Source organism: Aplysia californica, unplaced genomic scaffold, assembly GCF_000002075.1.
Source record: "Aplysia californica isolate F4 #8 unplaced genomic scaffold, AplCal3.0 scaffold00766, whole genome shotgun sequence".
NCBI classification, from domain to species: Eukaryota; Metazoa; Mollusca; class Gastropoda; order Aplysiida; family Aplysiidae; genus Aplysia; species Aplysia californica.
In genome coordinates this window covers 101,322-126,870 of record NW_004798036.1, presented here as the reverse complement: position 1 = coordinate 126,870, position 25,549 = coordinate 101,322, and the positions used below count along the sequence as shown (strand labels likewise).

Genomic DNA, 25,549 nt, shown 5'->3' with positions numbered 1-25,549 from the left:
AACTTTAACACAAGCAAAAGTAGTTACAATTCCATTTGAAGGAGGTAATAGCATGCCTAGTATAGTGACGGATATTACCCATTGAGAAGAAAGGGATATAATCTATGTATCGCTCTCTTCAAAGAAAAGGCTAAAGATTAAGCCACCATTTGAATGTATTGAGACAATATCAGTATCAGTCTTGAGAATAAGTCAAGAAAAGGCCATAAGTGAAAAATTAAATGAACTCTGAGGGTCTTTAAAAATAAGCACACTCACTCACTTATGCAATCCGCTCCCAGCAGCTCGTGGTCAGAACTGCTGTGCTGGTTAGATTCCTTTATGAGAACTTTGACATTATATAAGTTTTTGGCAATTGCTGAAAACAAATCTCTTTTACCTGGCGTTCTTTCATAAGTTAAACAATTATCAAAATAGGTTCATTTGTTTTGATTTCATTACCAGTTAAAGATGAAAATGTCACTCATAGGTTTCGTACCAAAGTTGGTCTGGCATAGTAGGTAAGACCCTTCCCCCCCTCCCCCTGAGATAAAGAGTTAAGTACTGTTAAACCACATTATTGCTATATACCTTGTCTTGTCCAGTTCAATATCCATAACCTTGTTTTCCAAAGTTGTATTGCGGATTGCATCCTCAATGTCCACAATGGCCTTGGCACTTGGTACTTTCTGTAGATCCGACTGTGGACACACAAGGAAATTAGTTACCGCTGGGGAATTGTACAAAACTTCCGTTCAAATTTCCAAAAATAAATGTTCAAATGAAATATTAAGCCTTTTATCCATTTCTGATGGAAAGCTAATGTGACTTTAGAACAAACCAACGTCAGTTCACTTGATTTCACTAAATTTCATTTTCAGTCTTACAGTAGCTGAACTCAGAACATACACCACTGCATTCTGTGAGATGCTATTTGACATTGACGAAGTAAGCTTAGGACTGTGATCAGCTTTCATGTCATAAGGCAAGTAAAAATTTAAGGAACAGCTGTTTCTACTTGCCCAAAAAGAGAGACTTTTGCTTCTGCAACGAGGTTTGACACTCATGTAGCCCTTACAGAAAAATGGTCGAAGGAAAAAGTGTGTGGCATAATACGATTCTTACAAGCAAAAACCAAAAAAAAATCCCACAAAAATCTTCATGTGCAGGGTGCCCGACAATTTCAATGTCAGAAGCTGACAATCAAGAAGTTGAAGTTAAACACTTATTCGTCAAGACAGGCAGATGAAACCTCTGTTTTATAGCTTGTTCACTTTCATCTGACAGTGGTTAAAACAAGACCTTTTCCAACCCCTGAAGCAATATTAAGCAGGAAAGAGGTTCAAAGAAAGGTCTTAGTACAGACATCTGAGATTGGCTGCATTCTCTTGACCAGAGTCTTTTCAAGAAGAATGTTTGAGGATGAACCACATTGATTTTCATTGAAACTATGTTGGGAAGTATGATAGCTGAATGGTAATACTAAATAATCCGCAAGTTTCATTCAGATTCAAATAGAATTGTTCACTCACTCGCTCTCAGCGGCCATTTCACCAAACTTTTCAGATAGCCTTTATTATTTATATAACAATGGCCAACATATACTTCATATACTTCAGCATAATTATTAATATGTTCTCTTTCACACTGCTGGTTTGCAGCACATATCACACCAGAGTATATTTTTGTGAGGGTATCGGGAAGGTAGGATTTTCTACTTTAGCTGAGATTTTAATTAATCATTTGAGCTCTTGACATAAAAAAATAGTCTACCATAAAGTACAATTTGGGGAAAAAAACCCAAACACAAATTAAAAACACAATTTACTGTATCATGAAATTGAAATTCAGTTTGCTGTTTTACACAATGGGACTGCTCAAGACAAGGAACTTTTTTTTGCCTAGAGAGGATATTGATTGCCAACTAATATTTCCCACTGAGAACATCAGAAATCAAGATATTTTCATTCTCTCAGAATACACACTCTGAGACCAGATTTGCTGAGAGTGTATTTAAAGAAAGGGCTTGCTAGAAAGAGGAAGAAAGTCTATATCTCATGTCAAAGTAAATCAAAAACAAGCAAGACCACCAGATGTGTAGAGATATCTCTCTCTGCTGTTTCCTCTTGCACCTTGGGTAGGTGAGATTCTGCTCCTGATCTTCTCAGAGAATGAATGACTTCAGTCCCCACTCAGAAGTCCTAGGAGCATGTGGTATATGTTGAACACATTTTGACAGCAGAAAGTAAAGAAAGGAGAGCACACCTATTAACAAATTTTATCCTTACCAAAAATGGGTAACAGTTGAAAAACTGAAAGTTCGAAAAAAGGCATGTGGCGGCCAAGAATTCAAAGGACTCGAAGTTCTATATTCTATATTTTATAGGGAAAAAAACCCTCACTGGAGTAAAAAACAGTGGGACAAAACACATACTTCAGCAACACATAAATATAATGGGCAACAAATCTTATAATATAACTTTTTCTTTCACAAAATTAGCCCCCAGAGGCGGAAGCAGTAACAGTGGGTAACCATATGATGCAGTCATGGAGCTCATCAAAAGAAAAAAAAGATTAAGAAATTCAAAAAGAAAACGTGGGTTTTTTTTAAAGATCATTTTTTAAAAAGTATGCTCAGCGCGCATCCCCACTGCCCAGCATAACTACGTGTTCAGTTCCCATTAAATGTTTCTCTGCAAGACTGCAAGGCACACATCATTTCAAATATTAAATGCAATACTCAGCATACAACAATATACCTTAAAAAAGCTCTTGGATTTAAAACAATCAGCTGATAAATCCTAAGTCTAATACATAAGCCATGCACTCAATTATGAAAAAAAATTATAATTGGAATGACTTTTAAAGCCTCCTCCACAAACACGGCAAACGAGGTCAAAGCCACATCAATTTAACAAAATCTTCGCAAATTAACGCCAGGGCAAACTCAGGTTTTACAACAAAATGCCATGATGTCATCAGACCGAGATGATGATGGGGGATAAGCAAAGAAACATCAAGTAGCCATTTCTTGGCACAGATGGAACAGTACTGGTACATCAAGTGCACTTCTGAGATTTTCATCTAATCTAGGTCTAAGCTTCAGCTGTCTTTTATAAAGCTATTTACTGACACCTTTTTAGAAGTATTTATTCTACTTCCTATACTCAATTCCAGAACTTGTTTAGTAGCTTTTAGAAGAGGCTTTACGGCACTCGCAACTGCATAAGGTCATATGAGCGCCAAAGGATCCAGAACTTGACCGCTTTACAAACCATGAAGTTGGATGAAAATTTTAAGTTATGAGAACTATGTGAAACCTTTTAAACAAGAAAAAGAAGTTGAATCTCTCTCTACATTTACAACCCTCCCCCCCCCCTCCCAAGACTGTATTAACTTCCTGAGCACCATCTCTAAAATAAACCCAATTCTCCAGTCTAGCCGCTGCCCTTAAAGACAAAAGCAAAGTTGTATACCAGAAGAAAAGATGAAACTGTAACATAATCTCAAAACACACTCACCAACAATAAAAAAGATACATATAAGCATAAATCATATATTTAATGTGAATGCACACACGCAAAAAATGTAATGTTTATGATGTTGTCAGCGGTAGCTATTGCTCTGACAATTTATTTCGTACCTGTTATGAGGTGTCCTTTACCAAAGGAAAATTATTTACACGCATTTATTTTCAAGAGAAAAAAAATATACAAAATTAGGTTTGGTAAAGTGACCTAGTGCAGCCAAAGGGAATTTTCTTCCGTAGCCGTCCGTTCATAATAATATGGTTAAAAAGTGAGCCTGACAGTGCCTGTATCAAAAATGGCAAACAGATAAAGATTTTAGAGGGGAAACACTCTTTGACTTTTCGCCCTGTGTGTAACCACATGCCCTTGGTGCAACCAGTCTGCCAATCTGCCACCATTATGTGAATTAAATGCATCCAGATTTTCAAAGACACAGAAGAAATGGAATTAAGAAATAAATAAATATAATTTGCTTTTGAATGAATTACAAGACCCCTGAGGGCTTCGTCTGAAAAAATTGAACTAAAATTAGGACTAAAAACTGAAACAGTTATCTGCGTGTTGAGAATCTGCGGTCGTGTAAAGGCACGTACATTCAGCATGTGTGACTTCCTCTTCAACTGAGATTACACACTGGGCCAGCTTTTTGCCTGTGTTCTACAAAGTTAGGTCTTGATGAAGTTGCACAGAAGAGCAATTTCATTATATCTTCCCTTGCTGATGCCGTTTTTGTTTTTGCTATATGAATTGTTCACTTTGAACACAATGTAGGTGTTTTGAAAAAGCTTTCCAAAAACAATGCTTTTTACCCCAGCATTAAAAAATATAAACTCCCAACGGCAAACAGTTTCGAAAAGGGCAGTGCTCTCAGAAAGTGACACTCTCCACTTAAATGTGCTGTCAGAAAGTGACACTCTCCACTTCAATGTGCTGTCAGAAAGTGACACTCTCCACTTAAACTCTCAGAAAGTGACACTCTCCACTTCAATGTGCTATCAGAAAGTGACACTCTCCACTTCAATGTGCTGTCAGAAAGTGACACTCTCCACTTAAACTCTCAGAAAGTGACACTCTCCACTTCAATGTGCTGTCAGAAAGTGACACTCTCCACTTCAATGTGCTGTCAGAAAGTGACACTCTCCACTTCAATGTGCTGTCAGAAAGTGACACTCTCCTCTTAAATGTGTCATCAGAAAGGATTTTTTTTCCCGATGAGCAATAACAGGCGGTGCCTACCGATCAAATCCCAGAATGCAGTTTGTTTCTTGTGCTCCCCTCCCCATTACTATCTCAAAAAACATGCTAGGAGGGTGAGTTTGATGATATAGAGTAAAAAAATAATGTTAGACCAAGGCTATTGTTTACTTGCACTTATGATTATTCTGGACAACCTTCTCAAGAGTTGACATCATGTTGAAGTGAAGCAGCGGTCAAATTTACTCTTGCTCAATTCCATATGATAAACGTACACTGATTTTTCAGATGTGACATGATCACGAAGATTTGACTAGCTGATTAAGTGGCTACACCGCACACACCCTCCCTCCCCTCTCTCACACACACACACACACACACACACACACACACACACATTAAATGTGCATACACGATGAGGCATATTGTAGATAAAAAGCAGTCCGATAACACCGAGTTAACATGGGGGTACATGCATTGCACGCAGTCTGAATTACTGTACCTGCTGCTGGTCACTGAGACTCTGACCATTGGTAGCTCGCTAGTTGGAAGGGACAAAGTTGAGAATGACGTAGCACATGTGGTTGAGTTTGAGTTTAAAAGATGGATACCGACACCATAAAGGTCATTCAGAGGTGGGAAAAGCAAGACAGGTTAACAGAAACAATAGAAGAAGAACCTACCAATGGTGTCCTCCAAACACTCACATTAAGCATGTTTGGAGAAAAGAACAAGAACAACGTACACATCACTTGACACCCATGACCTTATCAGAACTGAACTAGGGAACAGATGGAAGGAGTAAGAAATTGGACCAAAAGGAAAACAGCAGTCAAAATCAGTCTCAGGATAAAAAAGAGAGGCACAGTAGCGGAGATGTATACATACAACACCTAAAGACAAGATATGACACAACACAGAAAAGAACATACATAACTTTTCCAAAAACATTCAAAACAACTCACTATGTTCTGGAATCCATCAACCAAGACAGCCACAAGGGTCATTATCTCTGAATATAAAATGTAGATCACAACGCACAGTGAAAACACCGTCCTCTGCTGGGACAGCCCACGGCCTAGTCTCCTCTGTACTTCCATAAGCTGACAAAATGCCTTTTTTTTTTCATTTTGGTGCCCAATTACTTTATTTGCTAAACTGAAAGCCTGATCAGTTACCCTACTTGTGGGAAAAAAATCAAAGCGAAACTGTGACTAGTTTTTGAATAAAATACAATGCAAATTTCGGAAGAAAACTATTTTTATATGGCTACACTGACAAAAAGCCTCTTTATCTCGAAACTGCCGTGAATAGAAAAAAAACAGGCGTTTTGTCAGCTTATGGTAGTGAAATACAACACAACGAAAACACATAGTGAGGCAGGGCCAACAAGTCCTCTACTCACCTCTTCATCTTCCAGTTTGTTGATCATGTCCTCTCCATACATATTGGACAAAGAGCTGAGCTTGTGGAGATCAGAAGCAACTGAGAGCTGGTTGGAATCCCCATTCACCACCCCATTTTCACTGGCAACATTTTTTTCTTGCTCGTTTTTCAGGGCAGCCCTCTTTTCCTCTTCTTCTTTTTCAGCTTCAGCAATGGCGCGCTGGTACTCATGCGGGTACACCTGAATTCAAAATTAAAAACAATTTTTAAAAAAGAATTCAGAGTTTGGGTAAGTGAGGAAGACTAATTGCAGTTACTAATTGCGTATATTAAATATTGCAGTCACAACCATCTATGATGATGGCATGCAAATTTGGTAAAAATACAAGCCGGGAGGGGAGGTGGGGGGGGGGGGGGGGAGCTATGAGCTCAATCCATTACAAACTGATATTCTAGCTGACTCTGATGCTGGCAGATTACAGCCCACTTTTCAGAGCTGACCGGCTTCACAGAAAGTCTTCTCAGAAACAGAACAGATTGCCCGTTAAAAGTTTTAGCTGGCCGTTTGCCCTGGTGTGTCATGCATGGCCTCTTGCTGACAGGGGCCACTCCCCCCCCCCCAACCCACCCACTATGGGGTGCAAATTAAGAGAAAATGAATAGAGCTTTTCAAGTCAAAAAGTCCTATACACGCGATGAACTGGAATCTATTTACAGTTTAGCGAACTGCACAATGGTACAATAAAGTTTGTAATTTAAAGAGGACAGTCTTAGGCCTAATGGTTTCACTAGTGGACATGCATATTACAGGTAGTGGGTTCAAACTCAGGAAAAGCTTAGTAAAACTACGTGCAAATCATATAGACACTTTAGACTTTTTATCTAAAAATTGTTTTTAATGTATGCCTGTGATTTTGCACCCCCATCGATACACTTTAGATCATTTAGGAAGAGGGCTTCAACCCCGCCTGTCAGGACCAATCTAGGCAGAGAGGGATATAACACCGAGACACTCCATAAAAATTCTCTCCACTCCGGATTCAAACTTGGGTCTCCTGCATGTGACAACAAAGTGCCTAAGCACTAAACCACAGATGCCAGAGAAAGACACTTTATATTTTTCATTTTTTCCATCCATTAGGTTGCTTACTAATTGGGCACCGGCGAATAAACAAATTACAGATTTAAAAAAACAACAACAAAAACCAAAAAACCAAACAGTTTACGACACTCATCGAGTCACCCGCTTCTGACCTTGATAAAGTGGCCCTGTTCTGTGTTCCAATTATCGAGGATGCCCCGGGCCAGAGTGGATCCAGTCTTCTCCACAAACTCCATCAGCAGGCCGTGCACGAAGTCCAGGTCAGTCTCGTTGTTGAGAGGCAGCAGCTCCACCGACTCCTTGTTGCAGCGATCGTCAAACATTTTCCGTCTGAATAGAGATCAGAACAAGTGTGTCACAAAGCGGTGGAATCAGGCGTTCGTCAATTTTTGGGCTTATGGAGTTATTGGTATCATCTTAAAGCCTGTTCATTTGCTTTGCTTTTGATGAAAAGGATAATATCCATCTATCTTGAATAAAAGTTGAGGTATTTGTGATTGAAGGAGGTGGGAGTTGCCTGGTGTCAGAGATAAAAGTAGTGAGAAAATGGCTGCCAAAGTTAGGTGACTTCCCAAGCTGTAGTGTCCTTGCAAACTACAAATATACATTTTTTGTGTCTTTGATTTATGGGTTTACTGTAAAATCCATGTAGGAATGTGTTTTGAAGTGGATATATAGGGTGCTGAGCCCAAAACAAGAACAAATGATAAAAATTGCCAAAAGGGCTGAAAAAGGTTGATTTTTTCGATTTTCTTAAGTTGACGAGCACCTGATTTCACCATAGTGCCTCACAAAGTATGTACACATTCATTCTGATACTTTTTCCAGATCAGATAATTGTTTTTGGCACACTTGTCTTTAAAAACTGGCTTCATAAACTGTAATATATTTCTACATATAGTGTTAAGTGTTAAACTGAATTAATAAAAATACAATCAATGCATATGAACAAAAGTACAGCTCTAAGAGGAAAATGTTGAGGAAAAGTTAAGAAATATTATGTCATGATCATCATCATCATTGACTTGATGCATCTATTCAGCTTCACTTTCAATGACCCTGACAAATAAATAGATGAAAGTCACCACTTTTGCTTTTACAATCACTGATTATAATTATGATGACTTTTTCTGATCAGAAAACAAAACACATCAACAAGTCAGTCACACTGCTGTCGTAGCTTCTGCAGGACAAAATAAATATGTGCGGCATGCTGACAGAGTGAGTTACTTCTCAAATTTTAGCCCTATGGAAAAAGAAAAGTCCAAACTATAGAACACTCAGAAACATTCTCAGCTTCCCGGGAAGCATACAGTGCAAGCAGCTCATATAGCGTTCAAACATTAACAAACTGACAAGATCTTTCACTGTCATGAAATAATAAAAGACATGTTAGACTTGAAAAAATGGCATCAATTGAAAAAATATAAATTTGACCCCAGGGTCCATTCTTGGCCTATTTCTCCATTCAAAGATTGCGAGAAGTCACTCATCTTGTCTGCATGCCTCACATGAAATTTTACTCTTTCCTTCATAAACAGTTCAAAATATTTTGAGTCCCAGCTCCTATTAATTCTGGTCTACCTCAGAGTCCCCAGCCTGTTATGGAAAATGTATCGATTCCACTCTTTTTTTCTTTTTTTTGGGTCACACAAACAGACTCAAAACAGACCCTTTACTTTGAAAATGATGTGAAACAGAAGGATAGTTTGCAAACATAGACAAGGACTCTTTGTGAATTCAAACAGTAGATACAAAAACTGTGAGCCTTGTGAACGAAACACACCACACATTTTCGAAGATGACAAAAAATAGGACTTAACCCCAACTTCCACGACTGTTGGAATTGAGATCAAGAAGGATGAAAGAGAAAGACCACTAGCTCTACTGTCCCCGTCGTTTTCTGCAAGAAAAATTATGAAATTATGCAAACTGAGCCTAAAAATGTGAAATTATGCGATTCTGTTAATTTTAACAAAGAACATTCTTTCTTGTACAATTTGTTGTTGTGCAACTGACTCACTTGTCATAGCAGTAGGCAATGCCACCAGACATGCCAGCAGCAAAGTTCCTGCCGGTCAGTCCCAGTACAATGACCCTTCCACCGGTCATGTACTCACAGCCATGGTCACCACAACCCTGAAGAAAAACACAACATCATGCTAGGGTCAACTTCAGTGTCTTCTTTTTCTTCTCGATCGCATCACACTTGAAGTCTGGTATCTGTCATAAATTGGGGAGTCCTGTTCAATTCATCTGTCGGCCCGTATAGCTTCTCTTGTAATGTCAGTGGGGTGTTGGCCACGTTTCCTGTCTCAGGGCCCTGTGTGTCTTGCAGTGTTGAAGGATGTGTTCAACACTGGCATATTGGTGATTGTACTAGTTTAAAACATCCGTATGTATGTTGTCTCAGTCTTGTGCGTTGTGTTCTTAAACTTCAGGGTTTACTGGACCATAACATACAATGACCCCTTTAACTCTTAGAGCCCTTACCACCAGTTCACTGGTGGTGCGTAAAACTGCCTGTATGCCCAGCCACTGGTACACCAGTGAGCAAGACCCCATCCCCTAACTGGCCCGTATGAGATAAAAAGTATACAGAAAACAGTAATTACTACACAAGAGGTTATTGATTATTTTGAAGATCTTTCTGAATTAGACGCTGGTAATGACAAGGTGGGATATGAAAAGTGATTCTGACAAATCACATGAATATTAGTAATATTTCGTTCAGGAGCTCAGGTAGAGGGGCACAGTAGCCTCAGGAGGTTAGGACTCAAAGGGTTAAAGTCTACATGCCAAGAGTTTAACCCCAATGTGGTGAAAGGTGTTTTACATATTTCCATTAAAATACCTGAATTTATTGCCATAACTTTTATATATATATACATACATATATAAAAAGATGTTCCTCTTTTCCTCTTCATACATACACACTCATGCACACGTACCTCTGCTATGGCTGTAGCTCCTGAATTCCTGACACAGAACCTCTCCGCTGTCTGACCTCGGAAGAAAGCTTTGCCAGCCGTAGCTCCATACAGACAGACGTTGCCAACGATGATATTGTCCTCTGACTTGAAGCTCTCTGGCATGGACTTGGGTGGAATTATCACAACCTCACCACCAGACAGTCCCTGTTAAAAAATCAAGCGTTATTCTTGGAGAAACCCGATACTGCAAGAAGAACGTTCCTTTGAGAATGAAACCCAATGCCACTGTGTTAATGTTGAACTAAAGTAGGAAACTCATGTCCACAACAAGTATTACAGACTGTGTATCTTAAATGGGACTCCCCAACAACCCTCTCTTCCACTTCCCTCCCTTTTTGAATTTCGATATGATGTCACAATGCAAAAGCTACGAGTGTCAGAGTCTGATGTCCTTCTTGCGGCACATAATGAATTACTGCTGAGTGAGCTTATGGAATGAACTCTGGGCTCTCAGGATAGAGGAAAATGTTCAGCTCTGAGTAACCTCCGGCCAGCATGCTTCAGCTCTGTGGGCCAACTCTACGGTATCATGACCTACCTTGCAGACATAGTCATTGGCATCTCCCTCCAGAAAGACGTCCACTCCGCGGGCTAGGAACGCACAGAAACTCTGGCCACCGGAGCCGGTAAGTCGGATCTCAATGGACTTCTCCGGGAGACCATCTTCAACAGTGCGTCTGAGGGCAAAGATTCCAGTCATAAATCAAGACAGTTTAGATCATTTTGGAAGGGAAACTGCTTCACCCCTTACATAGGTATCATCATCATCATCATCATCATCATCATCATCATCATCATCATCATCATCATCATCATCATCATCATCAATGCCTTTCACCCCTAACAGGGTTTAGGACACATAAAAGTTCTTCCATTTATCTCTGTCCTGGGCCACCTTCCTAGCTCGTTCCAAGTGAGCTTCATCTCTCTCATGTCCCTTTCCACACATCTCGTCCATGTTTCCCGTGGCCTCCCCCTGCCTCGTGCTTGCTGTGGGTTCCACTGCAGTGACTGTCTTGTGATGTTTCCGCTGGGTTTTCGGAAGGTTTGTCTCATCCATCGCCACTTTCTTGGTCTTATTTCTACTCGTATATCCTTTTGTCCTGTCCTTTACAACAGCTCTTCATTTCTTATTCTATCCTGCCACTTAATTCATAGGATACTCTATTCAGCACTGTCTTTATTGTCTTTAAAGTTTCACAGCCATAAAGGAGCACAGATTTGACATTAGAATTAAAGAGTGGAATCTTGGTGCGCAGTGAGATGTTGCTTACTTTCCAGATTTTGATAATTGCTTGAATGTTGACCTTGCCGTGGCGATAATTGCTTTCACATCTGCCTCAGTTCCACCTTTACCATCAATGACACTTCCCAGGTAGGTAAAGGAGTCCACTTCTTCCAGGGGAGTGTTTTCCACTGTCACAGCGGGGCTTGACCCGTTTACTAGCTTCACTATTTTTGACTTGCCCTGGCGTATACGTAGGCCAACACTCCTTGATAGGTAGTTGAGATCCTTTGTCTTTTTTTGCATCTTACATAGGTATCACAGCTTTAGAATGTTTTTTTTTCTTCAGCAGGTTATCATCCACGCATTAACTCTCTATCTCCAAGGGGGAGGGTAGACCCATTATGCTAGGGCCCTCTTTGGGTACAAAATCTAAAGGTGACAGATACGTTACTAAACTGGTCAATAAATCAAAACAAGTCTACCTATTTAGATAGCTCTTCATCTGTAAAAGAGACCTGTTTTCTGCAATTGCCAGAGAGTAATATCACGATGAAGTCGTCGTTGAGGAACGTGCCTGAGCCGCTGCCAAGCAGCTCACCAGCACAGTGGTTCTGAAAACGAGCTGCCCGAGCGGCTTGCTGAAGATAAAAAGTTAAGTGTGTCGCTGCAGAATCACTTTGCCTGGAATAGCCCTATTGAAAAATGTTCATGAACTAGTTACACTAAGCATAACACCATCCAAATACGCATGTGTGCATTATGTAGAAATAAAGCATTCACTCTATTATTCTCATTACTGGCAGCCAGTGGGCACTGAAACTTACTTTGAAATTTCATTGCTGAGAGTAGCACCGAAAGCCCTGTCCTCGTTGCAGATTTTTGTCTCGATGAGGACATGCTTACTACGTCCCTCCAGAACATCCATGGCCTGTGCAATCATCTTGTTGTCCTATGTTAAAAGAAAAAAACCACAAAGAGAGCAAAATTTAGAAGCTGTTGAGCACAAAAGTACTGAATATTGAGTAAAGGCTTTTTATTTCTTCTTACGCCTCTAAAATTTGGAATTCACACCCAAAAGAAATGTGTGTTATATCATCAGAGAGAGAGAGAGTTTCACAATTGTCTAAAGACACATTTGTGCAACACTGTCCTCTGACTGTACATTGTGTGTTTGTGTGCGGTTAAATGTGCATTTTCTGTCTTTTGATCACATTTGTTAGTTGAATTGAGTGATAATTATGCATTGTATAGCACTAAGAGCTTTCTAAGGATTAGCTGCTATATATAAATTCCCATTATTATTATCATCATCATCATCATCATCATCATTATTATCATTTTTATCATCATCATCATTACTATTATTATTATTACTTTACGCTATTTTTCTCAGTCCTTCCAGGAAATGAGTATGTAATAATAGAAAGAGACAATATGTGATAAAAAGCAAGTTGCATTATTGATTTAAAAAGTTAATTTATATCACTATTACTTACTACATTTTCTAACCTACTTCATTTTCTGCCATCTTATCGCATGGGTGCTTGATGAGATGTTTTTCAACTCACTGACTTTTTCATATAATACATTATGGCCTATTTTGCGATCAGAACTTCAAAGTCGCTCCCCTCTTGGGTCTCAACTTAGTCTTCAAAAACACTGTGAACAATTTAATTTCCATAGATCACAATTCATTCGACATTTATTCTGTGCTTAAAGGACCAGGACCAATTAATCCTGGGTTAGGGTAAACTTGTATTTTGATATTTGGTGATATAACTTACCATCCCCCTAACCCCCCCCCCCTCTTCTCCAAGATACTCAGTACCCCCAATTTCAGGGCTCATATTCTTTGAAAATACCATCTGTATCTAAGTTTGAGGTCATACTTGCATTGCACACAATGCCACATGTCAAAAGGAAGAAAGGTATGTGTAACCCACATCTTTTCAGTCACAAGAAACATGAAAAAGTGTAAGCCTTTCCAACAACAAAAAAACCTCCTCAAAATTTCCATTGTCTTCTTTCTTTGATTCGGTATACACCAGTTTTCAAAAGATGAGTGTGGCGAAAAGATGAATATTTTTCATGAAGACATACCAGCCTCTTCTCAAACTCAAAGTTCTGGGCAACAGTGCCTCCTCGGATGCTGGTACCGGGTCGGAGGTCGAGGGCGTTCTTTGTGATGTTACTGAAGTCCAACATTTGAGCCTTGAAGTTTGTGGGATCTGGAGAGAACTTCAGTTTGTCCACGCGACCAATCATCTCCTGGAAAGTGCGGAATCCCATCTCGGCCATGATGGATCGAACCTGGTTGGAAATTATTTAGAACAATGACAACTATTTTACATAGAACAGCCCTGAAGCTATCATGAGAGTACTCAAGATACCATGATTCAGTGCATAAAATATTTAGCATGTGGGTCTTTCAGGTAATGCCCTGAAAGCTGATAGTAAAACAAAAGTGGGAATTCTCAAATGGTTAGCAGACCACAACCAGAATTTGAATGGTCAGTCCAAGCCATAAAGTTTCAAACACTTCTCCCTGATCCATCACTTTCCAAAGCTTCCAAGGTAAACAACATATAAATATGTATGCGAGGCATTGTAGTAAAATTAGGGTTTTTTTCACAATAGTGCATCTGTAAAAACTGGCATTTTTTCCCCCCCTTAGGCAATTTTTATCTCATTTTTTCCCCCTAGGCTCAACATCTTTAATATCTATTTAAAAACATGGCTGTGCGGATTTTATTGAAAAACGTTGATCAAGGGCACAAAACATGTAAATTCATATAAGACAAAAATATAAATTCCAATGTAAGTTCCAATGACATGTACATATGGGAAATCATAAAATTTAAGCAGCCATTTTCTCTCGTATTTTATCTCTGACTCCAGACCCCTACCACCCTTAATCACAGAACATCATGACTTCTGTTCAAGACTGATGGGTAGGCCTTCTTTTTTTTCATTAAAAGCAAGACAATGAACAGACTTTAAGATGATACTAATAACTCCATAAGCCCAAATATTGACGAGTGCCTGATTCCACCATGTCATCACATATATATATATAAAGAGGGCAAATATGGACACAATAAAACAAAATACGACTTATCATTTATGTTTAGTAAATCAATCTAAAAAACGTGGTCTGACTTTTTTATACTTGCCCCATAAAAAAGCTGTGTTACTATTTCTTAAGCTGTGCATATCAAGCAATCAAATAGTCTTGCTCGAAGACATAACTTAATCCAAAACAGTCTTATTCCAAGTACCCACCTCTTCTGCCAGAAGGAACAAGAAGTTCACAACATACTCAGGTTTACCGGCAAACTTCTCCCGGAGCTCAGGGTCCTGTAGAAAAATTGAAATACATGGATAATTTTGTGTGCAAAAACAGAAACAGAAATAGAAATAGAAACAGAGGACAACTCCACTGATTCCTGAGGAAAGATTTGTTTTGCAATGACAAGTAAAAGAATTGAAATGAAATGTCTGCATGGCACTGCTGCCTGCCATCATTAATAAACAGTATACGCAGTTTTTAGTTTTACAGAAGAGTTCAAAGAGGTCATAACTAGTAATCTAGAACAAATCCTTGATTGTAAAAAAAACAACAACAGATTATCATGACTTTAAAATCAAGAGAAAAATCTTCAATGTACAAAAATAGAATATTTTGTCTGTCACTCACCTGGGTAGCCACGCCCACTGGGCACGTGTTCAGATGGCACTTCCTCATCATGGTGCAGCCCAGGACAATAAGTGGTGCTGTGCTGAAGCCAAACTCATCAGCCCCCAACAGAGCAGCCACCACAACATCGCGGCCTGAAGCAGGAAGAGGAGAGAATACAGTGGTGTTCACTTAACGGCAACCCTGATAAGAACAAAGTCCGCTTAAAAGCAACTTTAGTTTTGGTCACAGAATTTTCCAAAAGAAATTGCCCCATTTAACAGCAACATTTTCCTGTAACAGCGACCTTTGTTGCCATAAATTGTCTGACCAAAATTACTAATGATGAATTAAAAAACAGAATGAAAAAAGAGAACAGCATATAATCTTAGTATGCATGCATCCCTCCTCTCTTGTTTTCTCCTCAAAACTCCACGTCTAAAATACACTACACTGAGTACAGATCCCAGTCAGAGATGAGGTACGAAGAAGGTGGTAGTGATGGATTGGACATTTTCTCAGGAAGTCAGGCAGCTGCATAACAAAGAAAGTATTGGATTGGAATCCATAGGGTAAAAGATCAACGGGAAGACTGTGGGGAACCTGGAGAAGAATCACAGAATTATAGTACAGAAAAGTGGGAAAACATAGAATAACATCAAGAGGCTAGCCCAGGATAAAAGTAAGAGTCTCAATTACTGCATGTAACATAGCTACCAATTAGCTACATCTATGGAGGGGAAAACTTAATGAATCCCCATCTTCTTTGCTTTGTTTTAATTTTTTTACGTGCTGACTCGTTGGAACTTACGGGTATATGGAGCTTTATTAACCCACAAAGCAACATTTGAATATGTGTGTTGGCTATTTTTGTGCTAGAACGAAGTGCCCTTTTCTTTTCAAGCAGACATATTACGCTATTTTCGAAAGCTCTCTTATTTATCTATACTGAACCAGTCTCTTTGACTCTTAGGCAGGGGTTGATTTAGATAGAGCCAAAAAAACTTCTTTGACTTTGCCTGATGTCTGAGGTCTTGATAACATGTTTCATAGTCAGCTTCTTTTTGTTTTAGTTAGCATTTTACAGCATTTGCAACACAACTATGTCATATAAGAGCTGAACATAAGAGGCATAACAAGATAGTAACAAGCACAAAATAGATAGAGAAAAGATAAAGATGATAGATGTTGGATGGGAAAGAAGGAACCAACCACACAAGAGCATCCGCCAACCACCCACATTTCATAGTCTGAATGTGAAAAGCAACATGGGACACGAATGAGTGCAGTACTGAATCATGCTGTTAATTCAGAAAGTCAGTTCATCACAGGATAAGCTTCATTAAATTACTGTTTTAAACACTAGCAGAGTAAAAATAATAAACTGATCATTTCATACATGAAATGTGTTATAACAAAATAGGTTCAATAAGTTTTACTGATAAACGGAAACATTATAAAAACATGAAAGGTTTACAAGAATGTCATAAACAATAAAAAATATCCTGTTTCTTAAAACTACATTAAACACATGAAATATTTTCAAACCTCTTCAGTCAGCTCCTCATATATTCTATTAAAGCCTTTTTCTAGCAATCACTTAAACTACAAACTGGGGTTCAACAAACTGTGAACACTATAAATACATAATTCTGAACAACTATATCAGCAAATAGTGATACATCTCTCCGTTATTAAAAAAAATGCCTCACAAGCAACTCGAAGATCTGAACAGTCCCACAAGAATCTTCTAGCAAATGCCACTCGTGGCAGAGTGGTGACGTCTTTACCTGATCTGATCTGTCCATCAGCCTGAAGGACGACGCGTGACCTCAAGTTGTTCAAGGTCAGGGTCTGGTGAGTCTCTGAAATGCCCAGTTCCCACGGCAACCCAGCGTTCTTAATGCCAGTCCAGCTGCTGGCACCAGTTCCTCCGTCGTGACCGGAGATGACAATGTGCTCAGCCTTGCCCTGCCAAGCAAAGAAAACGTAGCTGGTGTAACAAAAAAGTTAAATACAGAAAGTAAACACAGAAGAGCTGCTAAGCTCATCTTATCTTCTGTGCTCTGCCTTGCCCTTCCAAGCAAAGAAATTGTAGCTGGTAAAACAACAAAGTTAAATGTAATGTCCATTACTATTATGCAAACCATCTCTATTGCCTTAGTATTTTTAGGAAACCTGGCAACTGGTAACGACTGGCGCGTACTTAGAGAAGAGAATTTTCAGTAATAAAGCGTACGTCCACCGTTACAGTCGTGTCTGGCTCCTGCTGCTTTCAAAGTCTGTCTAGATCTAGATGTTGTGATTGTAATGTCCCGACTGTATAGTAAACACAAAGGAACCTCTAGGCTCATTGTGTTTCATCATTCTTCTGAAACAGTTTACAGCATCAATACAGCATTGTCCAAACAAGAAATTCCTCTCCCATGGGTGATATGCTGCCAGTCAAGTGTCTTTAGAGGTTGGTATCTTTTCTCTCAACATACTATGTCTCTCATCCAGCACTCTTAAATTCCTGATCTATCAACGTGGGAAAAGGTCTTGCAAAAAAATCCACTAACCCCGCTCTTTCCTGAGTGGACCTAATTTTCTTAAATGATCTGATTGGTTCTCATAAGGCCTTCAACTGATACAAAAATAAACCTATCATTGACCTCAATCTGATGTTTTTGTATTACCCATGAAAGCCTCGCCATCATTTTCATTGACAAAAACAGCACTCCAAGAGAGCTAAAAAATAGCAGACGCTGCAACAACAAGTCTCACCTTCGCCACTCCTGAAGCGACGACTCCCACGCCAATCTCTGACACCAGCTTGACGCTAATCCTGGCAGCGGGGTTCGCAGCTTTCAAATCGTAAATGAGCTGAGGAGTCAAAGGTCATCAAGTTATTGAACACCTGTTTTTAAAAAATATACATTATACTTCCTACTAGAATGTCAAGTCTTTAACTTATGAGTAGCTTCAAGCAGCTTCTGTGGGTACTCCTAATTTTTCACACGGACATGAGCTGTTTCAGTTTTGGGTAATGATTTATAGAGAAATCTGCTCGGGCTTCTGGCCCAAACAGGCGAGCTTTTCTAAGAGTTTTAGCCATCAACTTGTCTTTCACATGTTCAAAATATCCACAGATTTCTAAAACCATTACATGAAAAGTAACTGCTAGACTTCACCTGCCTTAGGAATTGGGGGAGGGAGGAGTCAGAAAACAAATTGCTGAATATCACATTGATGATAGATTGAATAGATTGTAAATTGAAACAGGGATGGCACTGGATATCAACTGTATATCAAGGATTGGTACACTGATGGCACTAAAACAGAAGCCCAGGGTTCAAATATTTCAGCCTAATGGCACATGGAAAGAGATTGGAGACTAGTTTTCCCTTGAGCAGCACAGAATGCAGTCTAGGTTGGAAAGAGGAGGAATATCTTTACCCTAAGGAGCTATGCCTTAACCCGGATGCAAGTAATTTGTACCCTTCTGCCCACTGAAAGCACTTCAGCACCCTTTGATGAAAATTTACAAGTCAACTTGAGGAAGTTCAGGTGCGGTGGTCTTGCAGATTTACAGGATATAAACTGTCAGTGGTAAAGTGTCATCATTGTTCTAACCATTCATTTTTTCTCTCCTTTTTTGCCATGTACAAATTGTAAAAAAGTCTTGCAGACTTTGGGGGATAAAAACTGTCAGTGGTAAAATGAGCCACAATCACTGTTTTAACTATTCAGTTTTCTTCCCTTCCTTTTTCCCATGTACATACTGTAATAAAGTCTAACAGACTTAAGGGACAAAAACGGTCAATGGTAAAACGAGTAATCATCATTGTTTTAGCTACCGAATTTTTTTTCCTTCTTTTTTGCCATGTACTAATTGTAATAAAGCTTACTGTCTGTCCTTGCAATCACTTCCCTCACCTGTGCCAAATCCTCGATGGAGTAGATGTCATGATGAGGAGGTGGACTGATCAGACCAACCCCCGGAATGGAGTGACGGGTTCTCGCGATGTCTTTGGTCACCTTTGAGTGAACGGATCAAACAAAAACAAGAAAAGGTTTAGTAATAAAACCTTCATTCACATTTTTTTCTTTTCTGACAAAGTATCTCAATATAGTCTACCTCAAAGTATACCCCCCGCCGCCGCCCCCCCCCCCCCCCCCCACCCATGTTGTGAACAAAATAAGTTTTCCACCTGTTGGTGAGCAATCCAGAAAGGAATGTTGTCTTAGTGCAGTACTCAAACTCAAACGTACATATGTGTCATGATGTGGTGGAATCAAGCCCTCATAAATTTTTGGGCATGTGTAGTCTTAAAGCCAGTTCATTTGCCTTGTGTTTCATGAAAAAAATACCCATTTATATTGAGCAGAAGTAAAGATACATTTTTAGCGCCTTTCATCTACATTTTTCAATGTAATCAACACAGACATATGTGTTTTTAGATAGACATAAAAGTAGTTGAGCAAAGAAGAAACAGTATGATAAAAATTACCCAAGGGGTGGAAAAATGTCATAGTTCATTATTTTGACAAGTGCCTGATTTCACCATGCTGCAACGCATACGAGCACTTTCTGTTTAGTGTCTTTGATTCTAATCTGGATGAAGAGGCATTTCGGGGTGTGGGATGTTATTACTAAGCAAAAATCATGAAATCAGGGATCTAAAAAGAAAACATAAGTCGGTAAAATAGAGAAGCTTTTACTGAGAATAATTCTGGAGCGATAACCAACAGCAACTGAGAAGTACGATAAAGTTGAGTTGCAATGCTCTGTTTCTCTCACCTTGTACCCAGGCAGCTCTCCACCCTCCCCTGGCTTGGCCCCCTGGGCCATCTTGATCTGCAGCTCATCAGCATGCGTCAGGTACGAGCTGGTCACTCCAAATCGTCCAGAGGCAACCTGAGTGAATGAACAGATAGTTGGTTTTTCAGTAAGAGTTTTACGGCACTTGCAACACAATAAGGTCATATAAGTGCAGAAGAATAGAAGTGTTTTAAGAGAGTAACACACACAAAATAGATGGATGGGAGATAGAGACCATAGATGTTTGATAGGAAAGAAGGAGCAAACCACACCAGAGCACCCGCCAACCATCCACTTTTTCCCCCTTTTTTTTTCAATATTCTTATCTAAAGTTTAACACTTACAGTACCGAAGGCTCATATAGTGACAAACCCTTCAGTACCGCACCAGTTTAGAGCGCTGAAGCCATGGGAGAATTTTTTTTTAAATTAAAAAAACCTTTGCAGCCAAAGAAACACGATTTAAAAATTCACAGAGTTTCACCAACCATTCATTTATCACATAGATTGACTTTCTTTGGTATTTACTTTAGGGCAGTGGCTCTGTTCGCTGTTGAACACTTTGCGATCACTAGGCGCAATAATGCCCGAGAAGTCCTTTGCAGTCACTCTCCTGGCTGGGTGACCAGATGGGGTATTTTGTACTACTGCTGGATGTGTGACTGTAAAGTGTTAATTATGTTTAGTGTGCCAGGTTGCGTCGGCGACTAAAGTTGTCAGCAGTAATGAGCGCATACTATGGCCTGTTGACTATAGTTGCAGATGGTACTAAAAGTGTTAAAAATTTTTTAATGTTTTTTTCAACAAAGCCTGGTAATTTATAGAGAGGTACATATATTTTAACATCTATATAGGACCAAGCAGTATCAGAGGGAGAGAGAGAGCGATCCTTCAAGCTGAAGTTGAATCCAGGACTCTTGGATTTAGAGGCAAGTGTCTTTCACACTATACCATTTAATAATAATAGATAGCATTAGTATAGCGCAAATCCCCGCTCAACAGCAAGCTCTATGCACTTCACAATCTATACTATTACCCCAGCAGACCTGAGAGCATTCTGAAACAACCTCAACTTCCTAGGAAGCATGCAGTGCAAGCAGCCATTTACAGGCGCTAAAATACAGACACACTGACAAGATCTTTTGCTGTCTACGGCTGGATACCCATTCCCACCTGGGTGAAGTGAGGAAAATTCGAGTAAAGTGGAGCGGCTCGAACCCCCGAACCCGCAACCTCACGATTACGAGTCCGGTAGCCTAACCACTAGGCCACAGACGCCACCAAATTAGAATCCCTTCTAAGTGTTCTCTATTCTGTCGTTCAATGAAATACACTGAATACGGTCTTAAGAGTTACAAAAGCATGAAATTTCAATAATTTATTTCTAAAACAAGCCTTATGGCTACAGAATGTTATCCATCATGTACGGAAAAAAACTATTTCATACATCCTATTAGAAATTTTTTTTAAAGGTACACATAACATTAGAACAAAATAACCAAACAAAAACTTCAATAAACACTATTTGTTGTCATCACCACGCCATGTACAACATCTTAGAAAAGGTTAACATGTCATGTTCAAGGAAAAAAAACAAGAACCTTCATCTAAAAGCTGTTTCATCAACATTTCTGGACATTTTCATCTGAACCTGCTTTTGCGGGATCTTTAGAAACCCCTTGCTGCGTAAGTAACAGCAGCAACAACAATGGCAACAGCAGCAACCAACAACAATGACAACACCAGCAACAACAATAACAACAACAGCAACAGCAACAACAACAACAACAGCTGCAATAAAAATGACAAAAGCAGCAGAAGCAATGGCGTCAACAATAACAACCATGGTTACAAAAATGAAAACAAACAGCAACAACGACAACAATAACAATAACAACAACAACACCAATAACAACAGTTATAACAGCAACAACAACAGCAACAGTGACAACAACAACAACAACAACAACACCACCAATAACAACAACAACAACAACAACACCAATAGAAAACAAACAGCAACAACAACAACAATAACAATAACAACAACAACACCAATAACAACAGTTATAACAGCAACAACAAAAGCAACAGTGACAACAACAACAACAACAACAACACCAATAACAACAACAACAACAACACCAATAACAACAACAACAACAATAACAACAGCCATAACAGCAACAACAACAGCAACAGTGACAACAACAACAGCAACAACAACACCAATAACAACAGCTATAACAGCAACAACAACAACAACAACAACACCAATAACAACAACAACAACAACAACACCAATAACAACAACAACAACACCAATAACAACAGCCATAACAGCAACAACAACAGCAACAGCGACAACAACAACAGCAACAACAACACCAATAACAACAGCTATAACAGCAACAACAACAACAACAACACCAACAACAACAACAACAACAACACCAATAACAACAGCTATAACAGCAACAACAACAACAACAACAACAACAACAACAACAACAACAACACCAATAACAACAGCCATAACAGCAACAACAACAGCAACAGTGACAACAACAACAGCAACAACAACACCAATAATAACAACAACAACAACAATAACAACAGCCATAACAGCAACAACAACAGCAACAGCAACAACAACAACAGCAACAACAACACCAATAACAACAGCTATAACAGCAACAACAACAGCAACAACAACAGCAACAACAACAGCAACAACAACAGCAACAACTCTTCCTCACCTGCTTGATCTTGGAGCGGGCATTGAACTCTGGGTCTTCATTCAGATATCTCTCAGGATTTTCTCCACCCTCTCCAGTATTTGACTTTGCGCCAATGCGGTTCATGCCAATAGCAAGTGTGGTGTGAGCCTCGATTGAAATGCTGCCAAAGCTCATGGCTCCTACAGGGATTTAAAAAACACAAACATCAATGCAAAATTTGTCTGACCTGGAGAACAAAACCAGGAACACCGTCTACTTTGATTAATTTCTTTAGAGTCATTCTTTGATTAAATGAAGGTGATAGGAAGACGCAACAAGCAAAACAGGCAAACAACTTTGCAAGTGTTTTATTACAATAAAAACAAATGTTTTCGATTCATTCTTTACTTATATAGATATAAAGATAATGATAATAATAATAACTGTTTTAACAATAATTGCATTTATAAAGTGTATATCCATGCTCTACAGCATCCTCTATGTGCTTCAGAACTATCATTTCCCAAGCAGACCCAAGAACATGGCTAAGAAATTTGAGTAAATGTGCCATTCCCTGTGACACAACATCAGTCCCCTGATGGAATTTGAACCCACAACCTTACAGTTGAGATTCTGAGAGCTCTACCATTAGACAACTCAAACACACACGCACACAAAGATTAATGTATAGTTTGTAACTTTAATAAGGTAAGTTGAAACCACAAAGCTCTTCCACAAAAGGACATTTTCAGACAGTTCATGATGTGCAAACAAATGTAAATTTACTGCACTACAGTCATAAGATCAAGTTCACAAAAAAGAAATTAGAAAAGAAACATACAGTGTACATCCGCCTGGGAAAATAAGGGCTACAATAGCACTGACAATGCATACACAAAATAATTCAAAAGTTGTATCTTTAGACAGTACACAACACTACAAAAATACAAACAATATCACATTCACACTACTACAGGTCACCGTGGTAAAGCATCCTGCTATTTTAAGATATGCAGAACATATCTTTTTCTCAGGATTACACCCAAAAGACGACCCATGTGAGAGCCATGTGACCAAAATGGCTAGACACTGTTGGTGAGCATGAGTTCACGAACCACTCCATCACTGAAAGCCTCACTGGAGTGAGGCATCAAGGCTCTACACTGTTGAAAACCAAGACTACAGACCAAATTCTGTTTGTATTGCAACAACACAACAGAGTTTGTTTATACAGTCAAACCTGCTCCACTGGCCACCTGTATAAGACAATCACCTGTACAAGCGGCCACTTCCCATTTCATCCCTTGTGCATTTCATACATTATAATGATACTGTGTCAGACGGTCTCCTGTCTAAGATGGCTATTTTTCTCCTCGACAATGGGTCATCTTAGACAGTTTTAATGGTATTTCCTTTTTTTATGCTATTCTTCTTTCTTTGTTTAAAAAAATCTGTTGACCACCACTGTCTTCTCAGTTCTTGATGTGCTTCTTTTTTTTTACCTGTGCAGAACCTCTTGACAATGTTCTTGGCCTCCTCAACCTCTGAGATGTCCAGAGGCTTGTCTGCAGAGGAGAAGTCCAACTGGCCACGCAAGGTACATTTTTTGGAGCTCTCCCAAGCTGACTCCGAGAACTTGTCATAGGCCGACTTGCTGTTGCTCCGAGCTGCATCCTGTAAATACCGACAAAGAAGAGAATGAATTTCAGTGATCTCATAACGAGAACTCTATCCTGGTCCAAGAACGAAAGTGATCAACACTTTTTGCACATAGACACTACCACTCCCCCCCACCCACCTCCACTCACTGTCTATTTTCGTTACTCTTTATTCTCAAATTGTACAGACTCATCGTTTCAGGATCGCTGAAATATTTAGCACCTGAACACATAAATGCAGTGTCACAAATATTAAATTGTGTGTGTGTAAGGGGGGGGGGGGTGTATAATGTGTGTGCATGTGTGTGTATGTGTGAGTGTGCTTGTTTCCAAACCATTAAATTCATTCCTATTAGACAGTTACAGCAGAGCTTGCATACAAAACCAACATCTGACTTATACAATCATGCCGGTACAAGATGTGACCCTATCCCTGGACAAAGTGGGAAAATGATTAAGTAAAAGATTGGCCCAATAGTAATACTTTAATTCTTTAAAAGTTTAAGTAGGAGTTTCATGCAAGTTTATTATGACACAGTAACCTGCCTGTAATTTTAGTGACCTGTTGGTAGTCCATTTCTATTTACCTGTAGGTTTGCAATGGTCGTTGGATCATTCATGTGGCGTTCCCCTCCTTTACGCCAATGATACATTCCCTTGTTGACAACCAGCTGGTTGTCACAGTCTCTCCTCTCATAGGCCAGCGAGTGCCGGTTGATAGCCTGCAGTGGTCAAAAGCAACAACAAAGCTACAGTCTAGCATGCACATAGCGAAATCGTAATGGAGCAAATTTCTTTTCACAGTGTACAAACTTTGTTATGAAAGAATATACGCACTGACGAAGAATTCAGAGCTTCTTCGTTAAATTTTTACAGTACTTTTTCTTTAAAATCAACAACTTCAGAGAATCATTTGTTGGTACTGTGGCACAATTTTTGAACATAACAGTCACCAAATACTTCAGAACAAAATAATCCCCATTCCAACAAGTCAAAAAGCAGCAAGATTTGAAGAGCCATTGTACAACATCCAAGTGAAACTACAGCATCTAAAAGACTCAGTTGAAAACAACTGTCAGCTCTGTGAGATGAGTTCAGTTCCCAAATGGGGTAGACATTTTATTGAATACCTCTGTCTTTCTGCTGGAATGCAATATCTCACACAGTCTGAGTTGACTCTGATAATAGTAATAATAATAATGATAATAATAAAAATAATCTTATTATAATGGAGCTAAGCCCGTTTGTGAGGTCAGTATACATTTTTTACACAGGTGCCC

At 39.2% G+C, this 25,549-nt stretch overlaps 1 protein-coding gene across 1 annotated transcript in view; it reads right to left on the bottom strand.

Annotated features, from left to right (window-relative positions):
• The window catches only part of LOC101863618 (putative glutamate synthase [NADPH]), a gene marked incomplete in the record, with an annotated part of 111,454 nt that overhangs the window by 22,220 nt on the left and 63,685 nt on the right, over window positions 1–25,549 (bottom strand). Inside the window, 18 exon segments of the mRNA XM_005109316.3 lie at window positions 571–680; window positions 5,206–5,244; window positions 6,109–6,330; window positions 7,344–7,521; window positions 9,215–9,330; window positions 10,143–10,328; window positions 10,723–10,861; window positions 12,237–12,361; window positions 13,513–13,722; window positions 14,695–14,769; window positions 15,110–15,243; window positions 16,879–17,059; window positions 17,855–17,953; window positions 19,007–19,108; window positions 19,872–19,988; window positions 22,651–22,811; window positions 24,114–24,285; window positions 24,857–24,991. Coding sequence (XP_005109373.2) covers window positions 571–680; window positions 5,206–5,244; window positions 6,109–6,330; window positions 7,344–7,521; window positions 9,215–9,330; window positions 10,143–10,328; window positions 10,723–10,861; window positions 12,237–12,361; window positions 13,513–13,722; window positions 14,695–14,769; window positions 15,110–15,243; window positions 16,879–17,059; window positions 17,855–17,953; window positions 19,007–19,108; window positions 19,872–19,988; window positions 22,651–22,811; window positions 24,114–24,285; window positions 24,857–24,991 — 2,501 coding nt within the window.